Genomic DNA, 22,507 nt, shown 5'->3' with positions numbered 1-22,507 from the left:
TGCAGATACAGCTCTTCCCGCTCAATCTCCTCCAGATGATCTCTGAGAGACTGGGTCTTCTCAGGAGGGAGCCATCCTTGCCCTTGGGAAGGTCCCATCTGTCAGGTCCACCTGGTGGCTTGTCCCCTGCTTGGGATACCGGACTCGGGACTCAGCCTCACCTGGGTTCAAATCCCAGCGCACTACCTTACCGCTGGGGACACTATGAACGGTGCTCAGTCTCTCCAAAGTCCCGTCCCCTCATCTGGATGATCCCTGCTTCACACCCAGGGAGAGCGTGAGGATTTAATGGGATCACCCACATGCAGCACAGCACTCAGCACGGCGCCTGGCAGAGAAGGAGCTCTCGAGAGACGCTGTTGGTAGCAGAAGGCTTTTTGAGAAGGCAATTGCAAAGGTAGGCGACAACATCTGTGCAAACATTCATCTCCAGGCAGCGAAACATTGGAAGTTGACCTAAACGCCCCACAACAAGGAACTGGTTAATTACGGTATCCATAAAATGGAAGAATCAGCAGCTGAGACAAAGATGTTATATTTAGACATGACCCAAATAGCCATCAATAAAGGACTGTGTCTAGGAGGATGGTTAGGGTCTCGTCATCTGTTAATGACATCATGATATTCATCAATGGAAAATGATGCAGCTGTAGCGTGAGGGTACCCTCGATGTGCTCATACAGCAGGATCTCTGGGACATACTGGTAAGTGACACAGCACACTTAGCAGCTACCTGCTAACTGGGGGGTCAAAATGGGAAGAGAGAGTGGCACCCGAGTGGCTCAGTCGGGTAAGCCTGACTCTCGACCTCAGCTCAGGTCTTGATCTCAGGGTCACGGATTCGAGACTCCACACCGGACGTGGAGCTTACTGTAAAAAAAGGCATGGGGGGATATACACGTGTATTTACCTAGCATGTGGAAAAGTCTGCAAAATGCATAAGAAAGAAGAAAACCCGCTTCCCTGTGTGTGGTGGGGAACTGAGGACACGGAAGACGTGGTCATGAGGTAGGTTGTTCTCAGTTACCCGCATTTATTCTGCCTCGGTTTTTGAAACATGTGAACTTATTACCTAGGCAAAAATTAACTTTAAAACTGTTCTCCAAGAGGGGTTCCAGGCTGGCTTAGTCAGTTAGCTCAGGTCATGGTCTCACGGTTTGCGAGTTCGAACCCCGCGTCGGCCCGACACAGTAGACGGTGTAGACAGCCTGCTTAGAATTCTCTCTCTCTGCCTCCCCCCCGCCCCACTCATGCTCTCTCTCTCTCTCTCTGTCTCTCAAAAATAAATTTTAAACAATTCTTAAAGAATGCTGTGTGGCTTCCATATATTAACAAAGAAAAATGCTCACAGTGTATTGTTAAAAGGAAAAAAAGAAACAGTACGAAATAGCGAATATGATTTGATTACATTTTTAAAATATTTCTTTATTTTGGGGGGAGAGCGCAGGTTGGAGAGGGGCAGAGAGAGGACAGAGGATCTGAAGAGGGCTCTGTGCTGGCAGCAGGTGTGGGGCTTGAACTCACGAACCGTGAGATCGTGACCTGAGCCACCCAGGTGCCCCTGATTTGAGTACACTTTTGTTGGAAAAAACACTCTGTGTACAGACCTCCATGAGAGCAGGGGTTTTGTCCACCTTATTTATTCGTTGTGATGTTCTCAGAATCCAGAGTGGCTCTATAAACAGTGGCTCCATAAACACTGAATGAGCAAGCGAATAAGTGAATGAGTGAATGAATGAATGGCTACAAGAGCAGGATGTCTAGAAGGACATGCGGCCGAACCGTGACCCGTGGTGGGCTTTGGAGGTAGGTTCGTGAGGGACTTTTATCGTGTTGATATTTTTGTGTCTCTTCTGAAATTTCTAAATGAGCACCCCTTGTGCATCTAATCAGGAAAGAAGACCAGTAAAGGCATTAAGAGGAAAAGTAAAGGGGCGTCTGGGTGGCTCAGTCGGTTAAGCGTCCGACTTCAGCTCACGTCATGATCTCATGATTCATGAGTTCAAGCCCCGCATCAGGCTCTGTGCTGACAGCTCAGGTCCTGGAGCTTGCTTCGGACTCTGTGTCTCCCTCTCTCTCTGCCCCTCCCCTGCTCTCTCTCTCGCTTTCTCTCTCTCTCAAAAATGAATAAACATTAAAAAAATAAAAAATAAATAAAAAAGGAAAAGTGAAGGCTCTGTCCAGGGACCTGGGGGTGGCTGGAATCCAGATGAGGTAAGGGGATGAGGGCTGGCCGGGAAGAATGTTGGGCTGGTGACCAGGGCAGGCATCCCCTGACATCCTACCCACACTCATTCCATGCAGTCTTGGTGGAGCTGAGGTACTGGGGGGGGGGGGGGGGCGGGGGGCGGGGAGGTAAGGCCCAGAGAAGGCCGGTGACTGACCTGGGTCTCATAGCAGAGCCAGGATGGACAATCCAAGCCTGTTTGGGTCTCAGCCTCCAACCTCAGGAAGTTGGACACTTGGTGAGGTTATTCACACCCCTTAACTATTTCACAGATGAGGAAACTGAGGCCCAGGGGTATAGAGCTAGAGAGGCTAAGAGCACAGGTCTGGAGACTAACAGGCTCAAATTCTAAATCCGTCACTTTACTCTCCAAGGAGCCTCCTTCTCATGAGGCTTCAGTCCGCCTGTCCCAGGGGAGGCCGGGGGGGGGGGTGGGTGGGCAGTGTGGGTGCCGCACCCATGAGCTACCTTCAACTCAGCATTTCTGTGAGAACCACAGAGCTGAGGACAACGGGCATTGGCCACCGTTGTCGCTGTTTGTTTGGACTGCTGCAGGGGTCCCCTGCTTCTCTGCTTCCCTTCCCATGGTCCATCCCCCACGAAGGAGGCAGAGGGATCCTCACAATGGAGGTCATTATACAGTGCCATGGAATGCTATGGAACCACGGAAAGGAACAGGCTGCTGTCAGGCACAGCACCCTGGACGCATCACAAAGACATCATGCTGACTGAAGGAGGCCGACATAGGTGGCTATGTGCTACGCGTGATTCCATTTATAGGATATGCTGGAAGAGGTAAAACGATGGGGACAGAAAACAAATCAGAGGTGGGGTGGGGGAGTGGTTAAAGGGGTTCAGGGGAGGGGCGCGTGTGTGGCTCAGTCAGTTGGGCATCCGACTTCAGCTTGGGTCATGATCTCGCAGTTTGTGCATTCAAGCCCCGCATCGGGCTCTGTGCTAAGGGCTCAGAGCCTGGAGCCTGTTTCAGATTCTGTGTCTTCCTCTCTCCCTGTCCCTCCCCTGCTTGTGCTCTCTCTCAAAAATAAATAAACATTAAAAAAAAAATTTTTTAAGGGGTTCAGGGGATTTGAGGGAATGGTAAAACTTTTATAACTTGTTTGGGAGTTTTGCTACATGAGGGTATACATTTGTCAAAACCATACGCTGAGGGGCGCCTGGGTGGCTCAGTTGGTTAAAGTCTGACTTTGGCTCAGGTCGTGATCTTACAGTTTGTGAGTTCGAGCCCCGCAACAGGCTCTGTGCTGGCAGTGCGGAGCCTGCTTGGGATTCTCTCTCTCTCTGCCCCTCCCCCACTTTCACTCTCTCTCAAAATAAATAAACTTAAACAAAAAAAACTATACCCTGAAAAGGGTCATTTTTATTGTATGTAAATACTACCTGAATTTTTTTTAATTAAAAAAAATGTTTTTAAGTTTTTTTAATTTTTAATTAAAAAAAAAATTTTTTTTTAATTAAAAAAACTCCCACAAACAAAAACCTCAACCATGATGGGTACATCGGGCCTCATCTTACTATTCAATGTATTTATATATACTGTATGTTTGAAATTTTCCAATATTAAAAAGAAAAACAAAAACCTTAAGATTGTATCTCTCATCTGCTCAAAACCTTCCCATAGCTCTCTCCTGGCTCAGAGTAAAGGCCAAAGTCTTCACTGTGGCCAGCAAGGACCCTCAATCTATCCCTCAGGCCCCTCAGCATCACCCCTCTCCCCTGGCTCCCTATGCTCCAGCCCCACTGGCCTCAGTGGGTTCTTTAAACATACTTCAGGGCCTTTGCACTGGCTGTTGTCTCTGCCTGGATTGCTTTTCCCCTTGCAACATCTCCTGACTCACTTTCTTATCTCCTTCAAATCTTTCATTAAAAGACCTCAAGTCAGTTGAGGTGGGTCCTGGCAACCTTGTCTGAAACTTCCCCCAATAACATGGCCCACATCCCACCTGGCAGAATCTCTGGGACATTCGTCCCCAGGAGATGGAACAAGTATTTCTTTCTTTCTTTGCATATTGTCTTTCCCTCTCCTAGAATGTAAGCTCCTGGAGGGCAGGGAGTTTGGCCTGTTTTGTGTGTCCCCTTAGAATAGTGCTTGGCGCACAGTCGGTACTCAATACATGTTTGCTAAATGAAGTAATGAAATGACTGAATAAATGACATCCTTATACATAGGACCGGGTCTCCATGTGGCCCCACCAGCCCCCAGTCATAGGGGCTTTAAGCAGTCAGGGCTCACCGACCCCAAGACTATTGGGACCCGGCTTTGCTTTCTAACTTCTGGAGTCACACATTCATTCAGCAACCCATCCGCAAGTTCTCCTTCGTGGCCAGCATGCTCTGGGGTCAAAAGATAAAGCAAATCCATTCAACCTGGTATATATTAATTACTCACTTTATCTTTTATTGATCTGCTGCCTTGTTTCACAAATGATTTCTGCACGTTTTAAACACCCCAGCAAGCTACTACATTAAAAAGTAGGAGAAAAAGAAAGGAATCTAAAACAGGTTGGGGCGGGGGGGGGGGGGTGGGGTTGGGGGAGCGCCTGAGTGGCTCAGTCAGTTGAGCGGTAGACTCTTGATTTCAGCTCAGGTCATGATCTCATGGTTTATGAGTTCGAGCCCTGAGTTGGGCTCTGCACTCACAGAGCCCATTTCGGATCCCCTCTCTCTGTCTCCTGCCCCTCCCCGACTCATACTCTCTTTCAAAAATAAACATTAAAAAAATTCAAAAAAAAAAAAACAAAAAAAAAACCAGGGAGGATCTTGGGCTCTTCTGCTAGGCTTGGTGTGCACTGGGACTTGGTGTGCCAGGGACTTATTCAGAGAGGAATCTCCCCTGGACTGAGGCTGGTTGGGAAGCATCAGTGAGGGCTTCCTGGAGTAGGTGATATTTGACTAATAGCACAAGCAAAGGCCCAGATGGGAAACAGCATGGCCTGTTCATGGAATTTCCAGAAGCAAGTGCTTTGGAGACAAAGAAGTCACCTGAGACATATAAAGGTCACATCTTGCTTGCACAGGATTACAGTCAACCCTGACTCAGCTGAGGTCAAGGCCCCGTCTGACCCCAGAATCTCTTTCTGTCTCCTTGTACATAATGACTCACTCCTCAGCCTTGTTTTTGTTTCCAAACTCCATGATACAATGTACACTTGTTTAAAAAAAAAAAAAAATCCTGCTAGGATATTCTCAATAAATACATCTGACAAAGGACTTACAACCAAGCTATAAAAAGAAAAGTCTCCAATAAATCAAAAAGAAGAAAAGTGAACGGGCAAAATCCTTAAACAGGCTCTTCACAAAATTGGATATCCAAATGGCTAAGAGTCTTTCGAAAAAGACTCAACATCATCAGTCATCGGGCAAATGCAACTTAAAGCCACTGAAAGACCACTTGACAGTCACTCATCAGAATGGCTAAAGTTAAAAGATGCCAACACCAAATGGAACTCTCAAAATTACTATTAGGAGCATAAAGTAGTATGGCCATTTTGGAAAAAGGTCTGACAGTGTCTCATAATTTGGTCACATAAAAGGCAATTTCTCTTACACCTTCCATAAGAACAGCATTCTTGGTAAAGACCCAGCAGGAGTGCTACAATACAGACACTGACAGAGGTGTTCAAGAATGTGTTCAAAAGAGGTGTTCAAGATTTATTCGTAATGGTCAAAACCCGAAAGCAACCCGAGAGCAGATAAATAAATTACAGTATGTGCCCACAATGGAATACCATTCAGTGATGACAAGATAACATAGATGAATCTCACAGATAATGTTGAACAAAAGACATTAGACACTAAAAAGTGCACACTATGATTCTGTTTACGTGAAATTCCAGAAAAATCAAATTAGCTAATGATTCTAGAAGTCAAGGACAGTCCTTACTTGAAAGCGTGGGCCACTGATTGGAAGAGCTGTGAAGGAACCATAAGTGTTCTCTGCCGTGATTTGGGTAGTGGTCATGTGGCAGTGACCTTCAAGCTTGCACCTTAATTAACAAACTAGTAAAGGGTAACCTGTAGTTCATGTGATTCATAAACAGCAGTGGGTGGGAGGGAGCACAGCTTCAAGTGTGAACACGATGAGGGTCGGAGGAAGGCTGGTCAAGTCCCCCTTTCGGAAAAGAAGTTTGCCGCCACCCCCACAGTCTTGTGAGTCCCTGCCCCTCTTCTGGGACTCAGTTTCCCCAACTGCGGAGTGGATCCAGAGATCTCCACGGCTTCTTACACTTCTGTCTCTTTTGGGGTAAGGCGGTATTTCACCCCTATCCCAAACGAGTCTTCTCAGGATTGTCCCTCCCCACCAGCCATACCTGCATAAGGGTCGGATACGAAGCACCAAGCCTCCCAAGGTCCCAGCTGTGTGACCTCAGGTCTTTCAGTGCCTCGGGCCTCTATTTCCTCATCTGTAAAATAGAGTCAAGCATACCTATTTTTCAGGCTTGTGATGAGAATTTTCACTGAGTGCAGGGAGTCGTTACTGAGCGCTCCCTGTAGCTTACCAGGGCTTTGCTATGCACACGCTGTGCACACAGCAAGTGCTTAATAAATGGTGGCTTCGAGAGGACGATTAGATTCCCCACGGGTGGTTACATCTTTTTGAGAAGGGGTCCGTGTGGGGGGCCCAAAGTTGCTTGCGGGTCAAACGCAAGAGGGGAAAGGGGTCCTGGTGCAGACGGGGAGCGCGTTGTTTTGTTTGCGGCGGCGAGTGGAACGCTGCCAGCGAGGCGCACGGCCCCTTTAAGAGTCGAATGGAATGTATCAAAACAAAAAGGTCGCGCGCCCACTGGCTGCGCGCCGCACGTGACCTCACAGCTGATTTCCTGGCCCCCCTCCTTTTTTTTGTTGCTGCCGCCGCCGCGGCCGCCGCCGAGTGTCAGTTTCTGCGCCGCCGCCTGCGGTCTCCCGGCTGCGGGCTGCCGGCCGTCCCGAGTCTCCGTCCCCGCCGCAGCCGCCGCCGCCGCCGCCGCCGCCGCGGGCCCGCGCACCGCTCCGCGCGCCCGGCCCTGCCGAGCAGGCGCGGGCCGCGGGTCCCAGCGGCCGCTGCCCGGCGCGCAGATGGCGCACTCGGCGGCCGCCGCGCCGCTGGGCGCGCTGGAGCAGGGCTGCCCCATCCGCGTGGAGCACGACCGCCGGCGCCGCCAGTTCACCGTCCGGCTCAACGGTAACGCGGCGTCCGGCCCGCCCCCGCCTTTTGTCTGCGAGCAAGCGGGGCCCGCCGAGGCCGCCCCCTAGCTGGGGCGCGCGCCCCCGGCCCGCGGCCCGGGAGGGGCGTCGCGAGCGCGCGCCGCGGGGTGGCCTCCGGCGGCGGCCGCCGCTCGGGTGCTGCTCCGCCCGGCGCCCCGGGATCAGGCCGGGGGCTGCGCTCGCGGGCTTGGTGGGGGCGCGGCCGACTCGCGGGCTGGGGAGGAGCGGGCTGCCCGGGAGAGGCGCGCCCACGCGGAGCGCCCCGGGGCAGGCGGGCAGGGGACTCCCCCCCCCCCCCCCCACCGGGAAGGCAAAGGTAGAAGTAGGGCCAGCTCGGGTGTTCTGCGGCCGGCACCCTGCTTCAGCTACTCGGGACCCTCACCTGCTCGAGCGCGGCTGTTTTCCGGTGTTGGACACCCCCTGAGGGCTGCCGTCAGTGGTCCTGGAGTGTGGGTCAATGGGGACGTCTCCCCTTTCCCTGGGTGCTAAATGGCTTCTTGCCGCCCCCCGGACTTTAGCTTTCCTGCACCGACAGAGTTGGGAGAATCTTCTGAGCAGACCTAGGGCGGAGGGAGAGAGTGAAGTGTCTGCCCGGCGGCGGGGATGATGGAGGGGAAGGTGTCACCGTCAGCCCCATTGGCTCTCAGGCTTTGGCCAAGTTGCCTCATCTGTGTGCCCCAGTTCCATCTTTGCAATGGTAATACCACCAGTGCACTCCTCTCCGCTGGTTGTAGGGATGAAATACAATAATGAGAGTGAAGAAGGCTTAGAATAGCGCCGGCAGCATAGAGCAAGTGCTGATCAGCGTGGACTGATCACTGTTTTTAAAACCAGAAAGTAAAGTCGAGTCTTCATTTCCTGTAAAGAAAGTTTCCACCACTTACTAACCCATACTCCCTCCCGGCTAAGAGGTCTGGGGGATTGAAAAAAGAATTATAAAATCCAGGACCATGAACTCCTTGTGCACCGCATTAATAACTTTTTCTTCCCTCCCAGCTGGGCCCCTGGAGGCAGTGTCCAAGCCGGAAGGGCCCTTAGGGGCCATTGTGCCCATTTCTGAGAAAGGAAGGCAGGGGATCAGAAAAGGGAAAGGCTTGCCTGAGGTCAGGCAGTAAGTTAGGGCAGAGCTGGGATAGAATCCTACCTGGTGTGACTCCTGGAATGGGCTTGTCCAGCCTGCACTTGGAAGCAGTCAGGAAAGGCTGGGGCTGGGGCTGGGGCCTGGACATTTCTCAGGCCCTACCACATCCTGGTGGTGTGGGCACTATCACCTCCACGTTATGGATGAGTAAACTGAGGTTTGAACCACAGGGACAGTGATTTGCCCCGCATTACCAAGCGCCAGAGCTCAAACCCAGCTGACCCTATGCAGCGTTCTTTCCTTGTGGACCTAAGGCCTTCCACCGCCATGGTGCTCGCTGTGGCCTAGCTGGCCATGACACTCAGGGCTGGCCATTCCTGTGTGGAGGGTCCTTGGGGTTTTTCAGATCCTCTTTTCTGAGGTTCCAGAGAGGCCTCTGGTTCCCTTGGGGGCTAAAGAGGCTCCTCTATACATTCATAGAGACAGAAGAAAAAGGGAACATTTGGGGTTTTCCTTTTTTTTGCAAATCAGTACAGCCGAAGGACACCCCTCTAGAATTGGCTGTGGTCAAGGCTGGATGTGGGCCTGGCTTTATTTCTAAACTTGCCTCCTTCCCTTCCCCAGATGGCTAAGTATAAAATGGCCTGGGCTCCCCAGCCAAGCCCCGGGAGGAGTGGGAGGTGGCCAGCTTCTCTCCAGCCTGCAAGGTGGGGTCTGGGTGTGTATATGGGGAGGGGATGGAGATCATCTCTCTCTGGGCCCAGTCCTGCCTCGGCTGCCGAGGGGAAACAGCCTGTCATGGCGGCTCCCGAACCGCAGAGCAAGCCCTGGAGGCTGGCTCCTTGTGCCCCTTGAGAGACGTGAATGCCTAGGCGGACAGCCAGGGCAGCCCCAGGGCTCCTGGTGCAGGCTCTGGGGCCATCCCCCCTGGCAGAGCTGTGCTGATAAGCTTCCAGCAAGCTCTGGTTCTGGGTGAGGGAAGAGACTGAGCAGCTGCATTCAAGTCCTCGCGTTCCACGAAGGCCCTGGGCATGTGAGGGGCGGGGGGAGGGGACACTGCTCTTCCCGTTTTGCGGATGAGGATGCTGAGATACAGGGAAGCGACCGACTTGCTCGAGGTCTTGTACCTGGGAAGGGAAGAATTGGGACTCCTTCCACAAGTCCTTATTGAGCACCTACCGGGTGCCGAGCATCATTCTAGGTGCTGAGTCCTCGTGGGGCTGACAGTCTAAAGGGGTAGTGAACAGTAAAGAAAGTTTAAAGTGTCCTAGAAACCAAGGGCCTGGTGAGGAATAAAGCAGGGCAGCGGGAAGGTGTGTTGGGAAAGGGCTGCTGTTTAGAATCAGATGTCCAGAAGGGCCACTCTGGGAAGGTGCCATTTAAGTAAAGACATAAAGGAGGCAGGGAAGGGGGTTCTGAGTGGAAGAAGCAGCAAGAACAGGGGCCCTGCGTTGCCTGGTGTGTATCCAGAGAAATAGGGAGTGGAGTATGGAGAAAGGAAGATTCGGGGATCGCAGCAGATAAGATGAAGAGGTCATGGGGTGGGGGGGTACCAGGGCCACAGAAGCCACTGAGGACTTGGCTTTGACTCTGAGTGAGGTGGGTGCCTGGGAAGGTCCTGAGCGGAGGAGGCTAGACAGGATGTTCTGGGCTCCTTCCAGCTGCTCCCAGGGGACCAGACTGTGTGGGGCAAGATAGGAGCAGGGAGGTAGCTACTGCACTAGTCCGGACATTGTGAGGAGGGCTGGGGAGAAATGGCCGGGTCCTGAAGAGACGAAGAAGGACGCGTGGGTAGAGCATGAGATGATGCCGGAGCTCAGGCTTGTCCCCCACATCCAAGTTCTGAAACACTAGCTTGCGCATCCCCATTTCCCAGGAAACAAGGGCACACAGCCAGTAGGCATCTAAGCCAGAATTGAGCCCCTATCCCTGGCAGGTCCCTTCCTTGACCTCTCCTCTCCCCTCCCAGCCAGGGCCGAGTTTCCCACATGCTGCAAGTAGGAGGGTCATCTGGGGGGTCCTAGAATCCTGGTGCTTTCCACATCCTCTCTGACCCCCATTTTGCAGATGGGAAGACTCAGTCTCCAGAGAGTTGGCAGGTACCTAGAGCAGGGAGGACGGAGAGGATGCCTGCACTGGCAAGAGGACTAACCCAGTGTGTGGACAGACTCGCCTGGGGGACCCGCAGGCTCTGGCCTCATGTGCCTCCTGGCTGTGCTGGGTTCTGCCCCTCGCACTTCTCTGGGTCACAGCCCCGATGTCTAACCCGCCTCGAGCCACTGATGTGTAGCCCCTCCCCAAACCAGCCTCTATATGTGCAGATGCCCAGAAAAGCCAGTCAGGTGCTTCTTGGGCCTGCCCCCCTGCTCTGGCACCCACTTGTCCTAAGTCTGCTACTTAGGCTCCCAGAGGGAGCAGAGGGCCCGGGTTCCGGCTTTGCCTCTGCTTCAGTTTCCTGACCTGTACAATGGGTGTTTGGATCCACCCGCCCCCGACTCAGGGCCCGTTCTGGCACAGCAGGGTTGGTGGCTCTCTCCAAAAGTCCCACATCTCCAACCCTGAATCCCGGCTCCTCCTTCCGGCCTGCCAGGGAAAAGAATTTCTCGGTGACCACTTCCCCTGATGGCTTCCCGGGGACCTCGGTCCTCAGTGGGGCCAGATGGAGGGTGCCAGAGTGGAGACACCCAGGGCAGGGCCCCATTAGCGGAACAGCTGTAACTTTCTTCAGAATTAGTTACAGTTCATGATCTCGATGTGATTCTGCGGTCCAGGAGGGTGGTACTGATTGTCCCAAGCAGGAGAGGTAAGGTCTTGGACACAGAGGTCTCAGGATTGGCCTGAGGTCCCCTGGCAAAGCTGGGACCGGAACTCAGGGCCCCACTCTGCCCTGGGCTTGTTCCTGTGGCCCCCCAATGGCGAGCACTGACCCCCTTGCTAGTGAGGCTTGGAGTTCTTGGCAGTTCGTGGGATCTGGCCCAGATAAGGGTCTGGGGCCCAAGCAGGCGGCAAGAACAGTCCAACAAAGGCTGGGGTCAAGAGCTGGGTGTGTGTAAGGAGCCACAAGGCCAGTGTGGCTGGACCAGGTCCCCACCAGGTGAGAGAAAGGATCCAGTGGTCGGACTCAGGGAAACCAGCAAGGCAGCCGGAAGAGGGTGCCTGTGGACACGTGAGCACTGGCCAGATTCCAGGCACATTTTGAAGGTTATGTCCATGGACCTGCTGAAGGATCAGGTCAGAGTTTGAGAGGAAAGCAGGGCACGGAGGGCCCTGAGGATCTTGGCCTGAGCCACGGGAAGGTGGCCGTTTTCTGGGGCTCTCCAGGCATCAAGTGTGGGTGGTTGGGACCAGGTGACCTTTGCTGCCTCTCTAAGGCCCAGGTGCCAGGCCATGGGCCAGGCTCCCCAAGACTGTTCACTAGGGGTCTCTGGGTCCTGTCCAGCCTGGAGTCCTGGGTCTGGCCACCGGGAGAATTCAGTACAGAGCTTTTCCCTCACACGTAGCCCACCCACCCTGGTGGCCCCAGATGCCTTTTTGTACCTCTTTCAGGTAGAAAACTCTCCTAAGTGAACTCAGCCCCACATGCTGCCAGCCTGTGTGACTGCCTCTTGGAGCCTCAGTTTCCCCATCTGTAAATGGGGCTGTAAGAACCTTACCCATTTTGTAAGACCGTGGAGAGGATTGGTGTGTGGAGAGAGCTGAGCACGGGGCTGCCCGTGGCAGGGCCCCACAGATGTGAGCTGCCTGTCATCTCCCTGAAGGCCAGCCTGGGAAAGCCAGGACCCCAAAGCGCCTTCCTACTGCTCTCCCTCCTTCATTCGGGTTTGCCCCCTCCCCAGCCACTGATCTCAGAACGTTCCACCTCAGGGCCTTTGCACATGCTGTTCTTAACCACCTGGATAGCTCAGCCCCCGCATCTCCTCTTGGATGGTTTGCCTCCTCCAGGTCTTTGCTCCAAAGAGGCCTCCCTGTATACTCTGTTTAAAATGGTAGGCCTTCCTTCTTTGCTGTCCAACTGCTCGCCTCGAGTCTTCTATTACGGTGGTTTTGTTTCTCTGTCTTCCTCCACGAAGGCAGGGTCAGTCCGTTTTCTTCACTGCTGCATGCATAGCATCCAAAACCCTGCCTGACACATAGTAGACCCTCCGTGAGTTTTGGGGTAATTAAATGGCCAGGGCAGGCAGACAGCTCCTCCAGTGACTGGTGACCAGCTCGGGCCCAAAATAGCCTCCTGGTCTCTGCTCTCCTGTACTGGGTGAGCTGGAGTAACTCCAACAGATGCAGGAGCCGAGAACCGAGTCCCTTGCGACACAGCCAGGGCAGGCTGCCGTGGAGGCCACAGCCGGACCCTGGCCCCAGCTCAGCCGGCAGAGCCACAGTTGGGACACAAGGAGGAGATGTTGGGGGTCCGGAGGTGGGGGGAGGAGGCAGAACTGGGGCCACCATCACTGGGGCTGAGAAGGGGAAAGGGCGTTCCAGGCAGAAGGAACTGCCAAGGTAAAGGCCCGGCGGCAGGAGGCAGGAGGCATGTTGGGGGCGGGGAGGGCAGGAAGAGAACTGGGCTGAGGCTCCGGAGGCCTGGGTGGCAGTTTCCCCTGGCACTCGCTGTGGTACTTGGATCTCTGGAGCTCAGTTTCCCCATCTGGAAATTGGAAGATGAATTGTAGCCTCCCTCCTGGAGCTCTGGGGAGAAACAGAAAGCCTCCCGCATGGGATCGGGCCCTGGTGCAGTGTCCGACTTGCTGCAAGACCCTGGTCTGGTCATTTCTGTCTCTAGGCCTGTCCGTCTTCCACAGCCGCCATAGACGGGGAGCCCAGACGGCACTAGGGGCGAATTCCCTGGGATGCTTTAAAGTTAAAACACATGAGAGACAATTCGCTTTTAAAAATTAGAAAGATAGGGGTGCCTGGGTGGTTCAGTGGGTTGAGCGTCCAAGTTTGGCTCAGGTCATGATCTCACGGTTTATGGCTTCGAGCCCCACATTGGGCTGTGTGCTGTCAGCATGGAGCCTGCTTTGAATCTTCTGTCCCCACCCCCCCTTCACCCTCTCGTGCTCACTCTATCTCAAAAATAAAATTTTAAAAACATTACAAAAATTAGAGAAAGACACTTGGCACTGACATGTTTTCTTTTAGGGGCAGTGATTTGTGTTTTCTAATCTCAGGGCCTTTGCATTGACTGCACCCTCTGCCTGTCCCTCCCTCAAGCACCCCCTCGACTCAGAGGTTTTCTTGGAGGGATCTCCCCAGACTGCCCCCCTGGCTAAATGGCCCCATCTTGCCCCCAACCCACTTTACTTTTTCCTCCGCACACTTGCAACTGTCTGAAACGATAAACCGTTGTTTATCAACTCTTGTTCTCAACTCTGGTTTCTCTCACTTACCACGTCCGAGTCATCGGCACATCCTGCTGGCTACACCTGCAAAACACCCTCAGACTCTGATCCCTTCTCGCACCCCCACTGCCCCCGCCCCCACCCGGGGCTGTGTCCCCATCATCACTCACCTGGACTAGTGCAGCAGCCGCCTCAGCTGTCTCCCTGCTCCTGCCCCCGGTCTGTTCTCGAGGCTGCCGGACGGATTCCACGAAGTCATGAGTCACCTCTTGCCCCTCCTCTGCCCACGACCCTCCTATGGCTCACAGCTCACAGTGATTTAAGAGGCTCTGCGGGACCTGCTCCTGTCACCTCCCTATTCTCACCTTCTCCCGCTTTGCCCACACTGCTCCAGCCACCCGAGCCTCCTCACTGTCCCTCAAACACACCACACCCGCTCCTGCTTCAGAGCCTTTCGCCAGCTGTTCCCTCCGCCAAAACACTGTTCCCCCAGACGTCCCAGGGCTGACTCCCTCTGCTCCTTCCTGTCTCTACCAAACACTCCCTCGGCCCCACCCTCTGCCACGCTACACATTAACTTGTTTTCCTTGTTTATCCTCTGTCTCCCCTTCTATCCATTTCCACTAGGGCAGGGCTCTTTGTCTGGCTTGCTTGTGGGTGAGTCCCAGTATCAGAAACAGTGCCTGGGGCTCAGTAAACACGTGTTGAGTGGAATGGATGGATACATGGTTGAGTGGACAGATGGACCAATAGGACGGCTGGGGACTAGATGGGTGGCTGCATGGCTGACATGGCTGTGTAGGTGGATGAGTGGGTAGATGGATGGCTGGTGCTGAGGTTGCTACTCAGAGCGTTTTGTAGAGACGACCTCATTTAGTCGTCAAGCTACGTATGAGGAGTGCTTTCTCATATCCCCACTTTATGGATGAGGAAACTGAGGCACAGAGACATTATTCAGGATCCGACTCTAGCAGCGTGCCTCCAAGTGCCCGTCCCTCCACCACTTGCCTGAGTCAGGCCCCGAGAGTCGTCACAGCCTCACCTGTTCACCACCCTCCGTCCGCAGGATGTCACGACCGGGCCGTCCTGCTGTATGAGTACGTGGGCAAGCGGATCGTGGACCTACAGCACACGGAGGTCCCCGACGCCTACCGCGGGCGCGGCATTGCCAAGCACCTCGCCAAGGTAGGGGGCGCAGAGGGTGAAGGGTGGGGAGAGGGAGCCGCCCCCGCGTTCAGCTAAACCATGGTCCCGGGGGCTGATCGGGGCCTGTGTCTTGGCTGACGTGTAGACGGGTGCCCCCCGCCCCGGCCAACAGGTTACAGCTGGGAGTATGCAGGCTTCAGGCAGCACACTTTGCCTTCCCCCAGCTCCTCTGGGGCCCGGGTTTCTGTAGAGCTAAGCCTCCTGGCCACTGATGCCTGCCGTGCGTCAGGAGCTCACTGGCTGGGGCCGCAGCACCCGGCATATAGTCCATAGGCGCTCAGTAAATCCTTCCTGAACAAGTGGATAAATGAACGTTCGAGTACATTGGCTTGTGCCGCAACCCCCAACCCCAGCCCCTTCATCCAAAAGCCCCTCAAACCCCAGGCCGGCTGGAGAGCACGTTTGGGCTTCATGCGGGGAACTGCAGCCTGGAACGGAGCGGCCTTCCGTTCGTTCTCCCGAGGGCCACTCCAGGCCCACGTTCCCTCCGCCCGTCCTTCGAACCTCCACCCCGACCTCGGGCCTCTGTTCCTCCTCCAGCCTCTGCCCTGGTTTAGTTGCTGACCGGGGCCAGCAGCTTGTGGCTGAGTATTTCAGACATGGCTGTCTTCTTCCTTTAGGTGGGACAAGCTGTGAGTTGGTGTGGGGGGGCTGTCCCGTGTTACTGAGGAGGAAACCCCGGGAGTTACCCACCTGGGTAGAGGGGAGGTGGGCCGTGGAGCAGGGTGCACCCCTCCCTCACGGCCTCGGCCAGCCATGGGACCTGCTGGAGGCCCCGTCTGGGACTCCCCTGAGCTGTGCCTGCCGAGGGCACGAAGTGTTCACCGTGTGGCCTCTGACAGGTACCTTCTTGGGCCTTCGGTTTCTTTTTCTGCGAAACGGGAGCAGAGACTGGAGTCTTGTCTCTTGAGGGTCTCAGGTAGTGAGTCCTGAGACGGGGTGTGGACGGTGAGACGCACCAAGGCCTGCTCGGGCACGTGGGGCTGGAGGGTCACGCTGGCCAACCTGGAAGCACGGGGTCCCTGGTAGGTGCTCAGTAAATGCTGCTCCCCTTCATCAGACCAGCCAACCCCACCCGGGCTGTCTTCCACTTTGTTTCAGCAAACGTTTATTAAACACCAGCCGTGTGCAGCATCCTGCCAGGCACCAGAGGCAGGGCGTGCACCAGACAGGCCCTCGTTCTCCGTCTCGTGAGCTCGTTGGTGCACACAACCACAGCCACAGATGAAGGCCACACACTGGCACCCTCATCGCTTCCCCCACGATTGGCTTTGGGAGCCCTGTAAGAACTAAGCGTGACCTCTGCTGGGTGCGGGGGGCCCTGGGGCGCCCCTGACCCAGCCTGAGGGTAAGGTTCCAGAAGGAGGCATCAAATGAGTGGCCACGTGGAGATGAGGGAAAAGGCGCTGTAGGCGGCAGGTGCCTTGGGAGCACAGAGGCCCTGAGCTCAGCCGGGGCAGGTGCATTGGGTGACAGGTGTCCTGGTGGCTGGTGGAGAGGGGCGGGGAAGGAAGGGACGGGCCAGACCGGCCACGGGGAGGGGGTTCTCCTGCTCCGTGTCCACCCGATGCCGTTCACGAGCACAGAGCTGTGCCCGCGTGGCTGCCTGGGTAGAGACTCCCTCCCAGGGCAGTTTTGAGCGGGGCCTCTGGATCCAGTCCTGGCCTGTTCACTTCAGTGCCGTGTGGCCTCGGGCAGCACACCAAAGCTTTCTGCCTCGGTTGCCCCAACTGGAAGAGGAGGGTGGCGGCAGCACCTCCCACCTTCCGTTGCAGACCAGGCAGAGCATCCGCAGCATCGGCCGCATCGGCCGCGGCAGCCAGCTCCCGCCCTCGGGGTCGGGGAGCGGCCCGGGAAGCGCGGCAGCAGGGGTGCGGGCTCCGGGCACTGAACGCCTTTCTCTCCACCCCGCCTGCCAGGCCGCTCTGGACTTCGTAGTGGAGGAGGACCTGCGGGCCCATCTCACGTGCTGGTACATCCAGAAGTACGTCAAGGAGAACCCCCTGCCGCAGTACCTGGAGCGCCTGCAGCCATAACCCCGGCCCCGCAGGGCGGGAGCCCTCCATGCCAGACCTCTCCTCACGGCCTTCGCCCTGGCCCTCCGCGTGCTCTCAGGAAACCCGCCCCCGCCCCGGGGGACAGACTCAGAGTTATTTTTGTAAGGACACTCACCTGTGGCCCCTGGAGGCCGCTGGCCGAGGATGGGCAGTGGTCCAGCTACCCCGGTAAAGGGGAGGCCGGGCAGCCGAGGGTCCGGCCGCTCCCCCTCCTCAGACGCTGGCTGGCTTCTCAGAAGGCCACCCGGGCCGTTTGCGGGCAGGCCTGCGAGGGCCTGCCGCCAGGACCGGAGTGTGCTCAAGGGCGTCCCGTGGCCAGTCTGGCTCCCCCCTGCTGTTCCCAGCTCTGTGATTGGCAGTAGGGCCAATTTGGGGCCCCGTCTGCCACCACCTACGTTGGTGTCCTTTCTGCAGATGAGGAGGGTGTCCCCCCGAGTGGAGAGGTGCAATAAGAAACCTCGTGTGCCAACTTCCCGGGGGCGTAGCACTGAGCCACGGTTGCCACCAGCACTGCCCCTTCTCTTCCTCCAGCTCGTGTGCCCTGGCGCCGGGGGGGGGGCAGGCCAGGGCGAGGGACGAGCCTCCTTCGTGTGCAGAGCCCGGAATGGGTGCACACGTGAGCACACATGCACACGCACACACATGCACGCACACACACGCATATGCGCACACACACAGGACACTATGTGCAGGGCTGTGCGTCAGCGGAGGGAGCGCCGGGTGTTCTCTCCGTGGTACCTGTTCCCTTCACTCCTTGCCCCCTGGCCTGTCAGCTCTGCAGGAAATCGACACCCACCCGCTGCCCGCCCCCACCCTCCGTTTGCCCCGTCTGCCTGGAGCCAGCTCCGGGTGTGGCCCGAGCAACCAAGCACTGGGAAGCCCCCCTTCACCGGCCCCTTGGCCACCCGCAGGGTGGGCTTTCTCAGAGATGACCCTTTGGAGCTTGAATGGGAGGGAGGCGAACTGTCCTCAAGGAACCGTCCTCAGCACCCAATGGGAAGAAACATTTCTGCAGAGGGATTTCCTTCATGGCCGCTGGATGTCAGAGCTGCTTTTCTCTTTCTTGGCAAGCTGGTGGCCGGGCACGTTCTGTGGCCTGGCTGGAATTCCAGGGTTCCTCCCAGACCAACTTTCCCGGCCTGGGAGGTGCACACCAGCACCCTTTGTTCTGCCGGCCTTGTGAGCTGGTTAGAGCTCGGGGTCCTGACCTGTGCCCTACTTCCCACAAGGTCAAATCCGTGCCGCTCCTCTGTGGGGCTGGAGGGCGACCCTGGGGTCAGAGTCCCTCTGGGGGACTCTGAGATGTCAGTTAACAGCACATCTGGAGGGGTATCCTGTCCCCTTCGGGCCTCCGACTGGGGGAGGGTTTGGGGAGGTGTGTGCGTTCGGGGTACTGGTTGCCAGGTGACCCCTCCCTTTTCTCTGACTCGCCGTGGCATCCACTGGCCTGCGGTCGGCCTTTTCCGCTCACCTCTTCGCTTCCAGTCTCTGCACCAAGCTCACCGCTACCACCGCAGCAGCTCAGGGGCCACCTCAGACATTTGCACAGACACCTCCTCACCCAGTGGCAGGAACGTCTAGATCAGCAGGTGCACAGAGGCCCGACAGCCTGCCCACTGGGGGTCCCTGAGCCCCAGAGAGGCACTGCCCTTGGCATCCCCCACCCACTCCGTGTGCCAGCCCCCAACCCCACTCTGGCCCCCAAGAATTTCCCGAGGGCTGAGGACACCCCTCACTTTCCCACCGTGCTCCTCAGCTCTGTTTGCAAAGGGCTACCGCGAGGAGTCAGAGAATCGCCTAGGCCTCCGCTGGGCTGGGAGTCCCCGGGCAGGAAGAACCCAGCAGGAAGTGGGCTCGGCTGCCGAGTCCCCTCCGAGGCTGGGGGTATCGCATCCCTGGTGCGGTCTGAGGAAAGAGCAGGCTGTAGGCCCAAGAATGGACAGATGGGCCAGTCCAGGAGCTGGGCCTTCTCCCTCTGACTCCTGAGGCAGTGGGGTTGGGGGTCCCCTCCCACTCCCCACCCACACATGCCTTCCCAAGGTCAAGCACAGACTCAGTCATGAAAACAACTCCTCAGTAGCTCAGCAAGCTGGTGCTGCTTCCCTCCCTGGTCTGCAGGGTGATGTGGGTACCAGGAGGGTACTTGGCCCCAGGGTCCCCCCGGCCCATCCACGGGAGGGTGCCCTGCAGCAGTGGCACACGGGACCCCAGGGTCTACAGGAGCAGAGAGCCAGGTGGCATCAGGAGGGAGCAGCCCTGTCCCAGTCCCCAGTGTGTCCCAGCCCGAACCTGTGTTCTTACAGCAGGTGACGTGCCACACTGGCCAGCGTACACACAAAACACTTAGTACTTGAACCAGGAGAAATGCAGGGTCTCGGGGGCCGTGTACAGCCCTGGGCCCAGGAACAGCTCGTCCCCAGTTCCTGCAGGAGCAACCTGGAGCCTCCTCAACTCCGGCTGCCTTAAAGGACCATTGCCCCCACTACGGGGCCCTCAGCCTTCAGCAGAGTCTCAAAGCAACAGCCTGCTCTCTGAGGCTGGGACCCCGTGGTCTGCAGCAGACGCGGGCCCTGGAGCCCCCAGCCCACTTCCACCGGCCTGCCCCGGTGCTACTCAGTCTGTTCCAGCCTCACCCCCACCCATCCGGGGAGTTCCAGGAGCCCTTCCTCAGGAGGCGGGTCACGCGGGCCGGTCCTTGCACCACCCTGCAGGGGCAGGGGGACGCTTAGGGATCCCACCCGGGCCCCCCCTTCCAGCAGATCTCCCCCAAAGGCCCCACGCTGTCCTGCCATGTCTCACTTTGTGGGTTTTTCTTGCCCAGTCAAAATAGGGGGTAACTCATGTGCCTTTCCTACTCAGGACCTGTTCCATGTGGTGTCTGGGCCAAAGCTGGTCTCCAGACCTGCTCCCTTTTGTTATTTTTCAAACTCCTGAACAGATTGCATGGCATACATTTCAATAAAAGGTGTGATGTGGCGTGCGGGCCCCAGGACTGCTAGATGCGACAGCGTGGGCGCTCACAGGCCGGGGTGGGGGGTGGTGGTTCCCCAGCATCTTGCGCCTTCCCCGCAGCAGTCTGATCCCTGGCCCCCTTCTACCTATTCGATTCGGGAGCCATGGGGTGTGAGGAAGGAAGGGAAAGCAGGCCTGGCAGGCGGTCTCCGTTCTGTCCCTGGTCCCTGGCGTTCAGCCGCTTATTTAATGAGCAGCAAAGCCCCCATTTTCAGGTAAGAACTCGCTGCGACAGGCACCAGGGCTTGGCTAAGGTCTCCCGGCCAGACACCGGTGGTGTCAGGATCCAGGGACTTTGGCATCCTTTCCCGTGCCGCAGCTCCCACCTCCTGAGGCCACGGCCGTGCTCTCAACAAGGCCAGCGGGGCAGCTGGACGGGGGTCACCAGGAAAAGGCTGTGAGGTCCCGTCACCTCACGTCAGCTACTGCTCTTAGGCATGGCCCTCTCCCCGCCAAAGAGCCTTGTCGGGAAATCCCGGTCCAGTGGTACGGGCCTCTGGGGTAAGCCGGGCACTGTGCTCGAGGACTGTGTGGCCCCGTCGTGTGTGTGTCCTGCTCCCTACCCACGACGCCACTGCCCGGGGAGGGCGGGACCCTTGAGTGGGAAGTTTTTCTCCTAGTCCTCACTCGGAATTACGGTGCTAGTCCGAACAAAACGGGAAGGCACCACGATCACCAGGCCCTTCAGAGTTTCCGTCCGGCTTCGTCGTCACAGCCATGCCGTGAGATCCCGGTTCTTAGGCCTGTTTTACGGATGAGGAAACTGAGGCTCAGAAGGGGGGAGTCACTAGGCTGCAGCCCACATAGCTAGAGAGCAGGGGAACCAGAATCCACACCTAGCTCCTGCCCTCCTTATGCTGCTGTACTTGTGTGTCGTGAGATCTTACTTTAGGTGACAAATGGTAACCGAGGGCAATACACAGATAACTCTTCTGGCAGCTTCTCTGCTCGTTTGGAAGGCTGAGGATGGTTCCGTGCCGAGCTATGAGGTGCATCACTAATCGGGGGGCCCAGCGGGCGTGAGAAGACATCACGTGCAGCTGGGGTATGACGTTCAAGCATTCGCTCACATTGTCCCTTCCTCAGTTCAGGATTCTCTAATTTGCTCAAGTCCAGCCAAGTGTCCCCTGTGCTATTCTCAGGGCCCCGCTCCTTCCAAGTCAGCACCGTAAAGTGCACATGAGAGTCTGGCGAGGCTGTGAACGCGACGGACTTGTCACCACAACCAGCGAGATCCTATCTGGGGTTCTGTTTGCAGTTGTATCCGGCCGACAGCTACACGATATCAAAGACGGGCTTTTCTGGCCTCGGACGCTTTGTGGTTTGGGACCTGCGCCTCAAGCCGAGCCCTGGGTTTTCCTCCCTCTGACTCCAGCGCAGCCCCCGCTGCCAGCCCACACCAGAGCATCTGCACCTGTGGTCCCCATCACGGTGACTGGGGACAGCAGCCAGGGGGGGCTCCAGGCCCCGCCTTCCGGCAGCGAGGTCATGCGTGCGCTCCAGCGCAGCCGGGGCCCGGCCCCCCGATCCTCGGAGGCCGTAGCCCGTCCCAAGAACAACAGCGGTCAGTGGAGAGTCAGCAAAACTGACTCTAGGTGCTTCAGACAGAGGGGATTTCGTGCGGGGACTGGTTACCAAACCCTAGGAAGGATGAGAGGAGCCAGCGTGAGAAGATGACCCAGTGACCCGAAGAGTAGCAAGTGTGGGAAGCTATCGGTGGGAGCCGGTGACAGAGTGTCGCCGCAAGCTGCGATCACTGGGCCGCTGGAAGGGCTTCGCTGCCCAAACAAAACCCCGGAGTACAGGCCCGCAGGTCCCTGCTGCCGCCGCCGCCAAAAACACCCCCCAAATCCAGAAACTCCTTCACTGCCTTCTAGTCTCCTGCCGGCGCTTCCCTCGGGCAGAAATGACCGGGCAGCCAATGCTAAGGGCTCTGGGAAGTGGGGCTGCAGGCGTCTTCCCTGCGTGATCCAGGGGAGGAAGGGACGTGGATACACGCAGACAAGTAGCCGGGATAAAATATTCTTGCCAGCTTGGGGCGGGGCATCTGCCATCACGCCAGGCCATCTAGACGCCAAGGGCTGAAGCCAGCATGATCGAGAATGACAGATCCCAATGCCAAGCCAACGCAGAAAGGCTGTGAGAATGGCCACTCCCATCGGGAGGCCCTCAGTCCTCATGACGGTGGCGCCCCAGGAGCTGGCGTGTCAGGAGCCTGTAGGCGGTGAAGGGGGACGCTGGCAGGCCAGAATCAGGGAGTTGGATGGGAGACCTGTGGGTTGAGGTTCGGCAACCTCCTGGATCAGGGAGAGGCTGGAAGGCAGGACGTCACAGGAGGATCCTTCAAGAGGCTTCTTTCTACAGACTGTCCAGATGTGAGAGGCACTCC

General features: G+C 56.7%; 1 protein-coding gene and 1 long non-coding RNA gene across 5 annotated transcripts; one reads left to right on the top strand and one right to left on the bottom strand.

Annotated features, from left to right (window-relative positions):
- Positions 1–6,047: 6,047 nt before the first annotated feature.
- LOC113597254 (uncharacterized) lies at positions 6,048–7,019 on the bottom strand. Its single transcript, XR_003418063.2, has 2 exons — positions 6,745–7,019; positions 6,048–6,648 (listed from the first exon to the last, which is right to left on the bottom strand). It is a non-coding gene; the product is annotated as an uncharacterized LOC113597254 (long non-coding RNA).
- Positions 7,020–7,127: 108 nt separating this feature from the next.
- On the top strand, positions 7,128–20,082 carry NATD1 (N-acetyltransferase domain containing 1). 4 transcript variants are annotated; one of them, XR_008294006.1, is made up of 4 exons: positions 7,153–7,406; positions 14,910–15,028; positions 16,151–16,397; positions 16,969–20,082. XR_008294006.1 is itself a non-coding variant. In XM_053211694.1 (3 exons), the coding sequence occupies exons 1-3, from the start codon at positions 7,301–7,303 to the stop codon at positions 17,083–17,085; spliced, it is 342 nt and encodes a 113-aa protein (XP_053067669.1). In that variant the 5' UTR covers positions 7,128–7,300; the 3' UTR covers positions 17,086–20,082. The 4 variants fall into 4 exon arrangements, 3 of the variants coding, with proteins under 3 accessions (XP_053067669.1, XP_014935101.1, XP_053067668.1); XM_053211694.1 differs by lacking the exon at positions 16,151–16,397 and having other exon boundaries at positions 7,128–7,406; XM_053211693.1 differs by lacking the exon at positions 7,153–7,406 and having other exon boundaries at positions 14,539–15,028.
- Positions 20,083–22,507: the final 2,425 nt, after the last annotated feature.

The sequence above is a fragment of the Acinonyx jubatus genome, chromosome E1 (genome assembly GCF_027475565.1).
Source record: "Acinonyx jubatus isolate Ajub_Pintada_27869175 chromosome E1, VMU_Ajub_asm_v1.0, whole genome shotgun sequence".
Classification (NCBI taxonomy): domain Eukaryota; kingdom Metazoa; phylum Chordata; class Mammalia; order Carnivora; family Felidae; genus Acinonyx; species Acinonyx jubatus.
This window is presented reverse-complemented; position numbering and strand designations above follow the sequence as displayed.

Excerpts from the sequence above, each read along its gene's own strand:
- NATD1 (XM_053211693.1), top strand. The coding sequence starts at position 17,251 with ATGGGCAGTGGTCCAGCTACCCCGGTAAAGGGGAGGCCGGGCAGCCGA.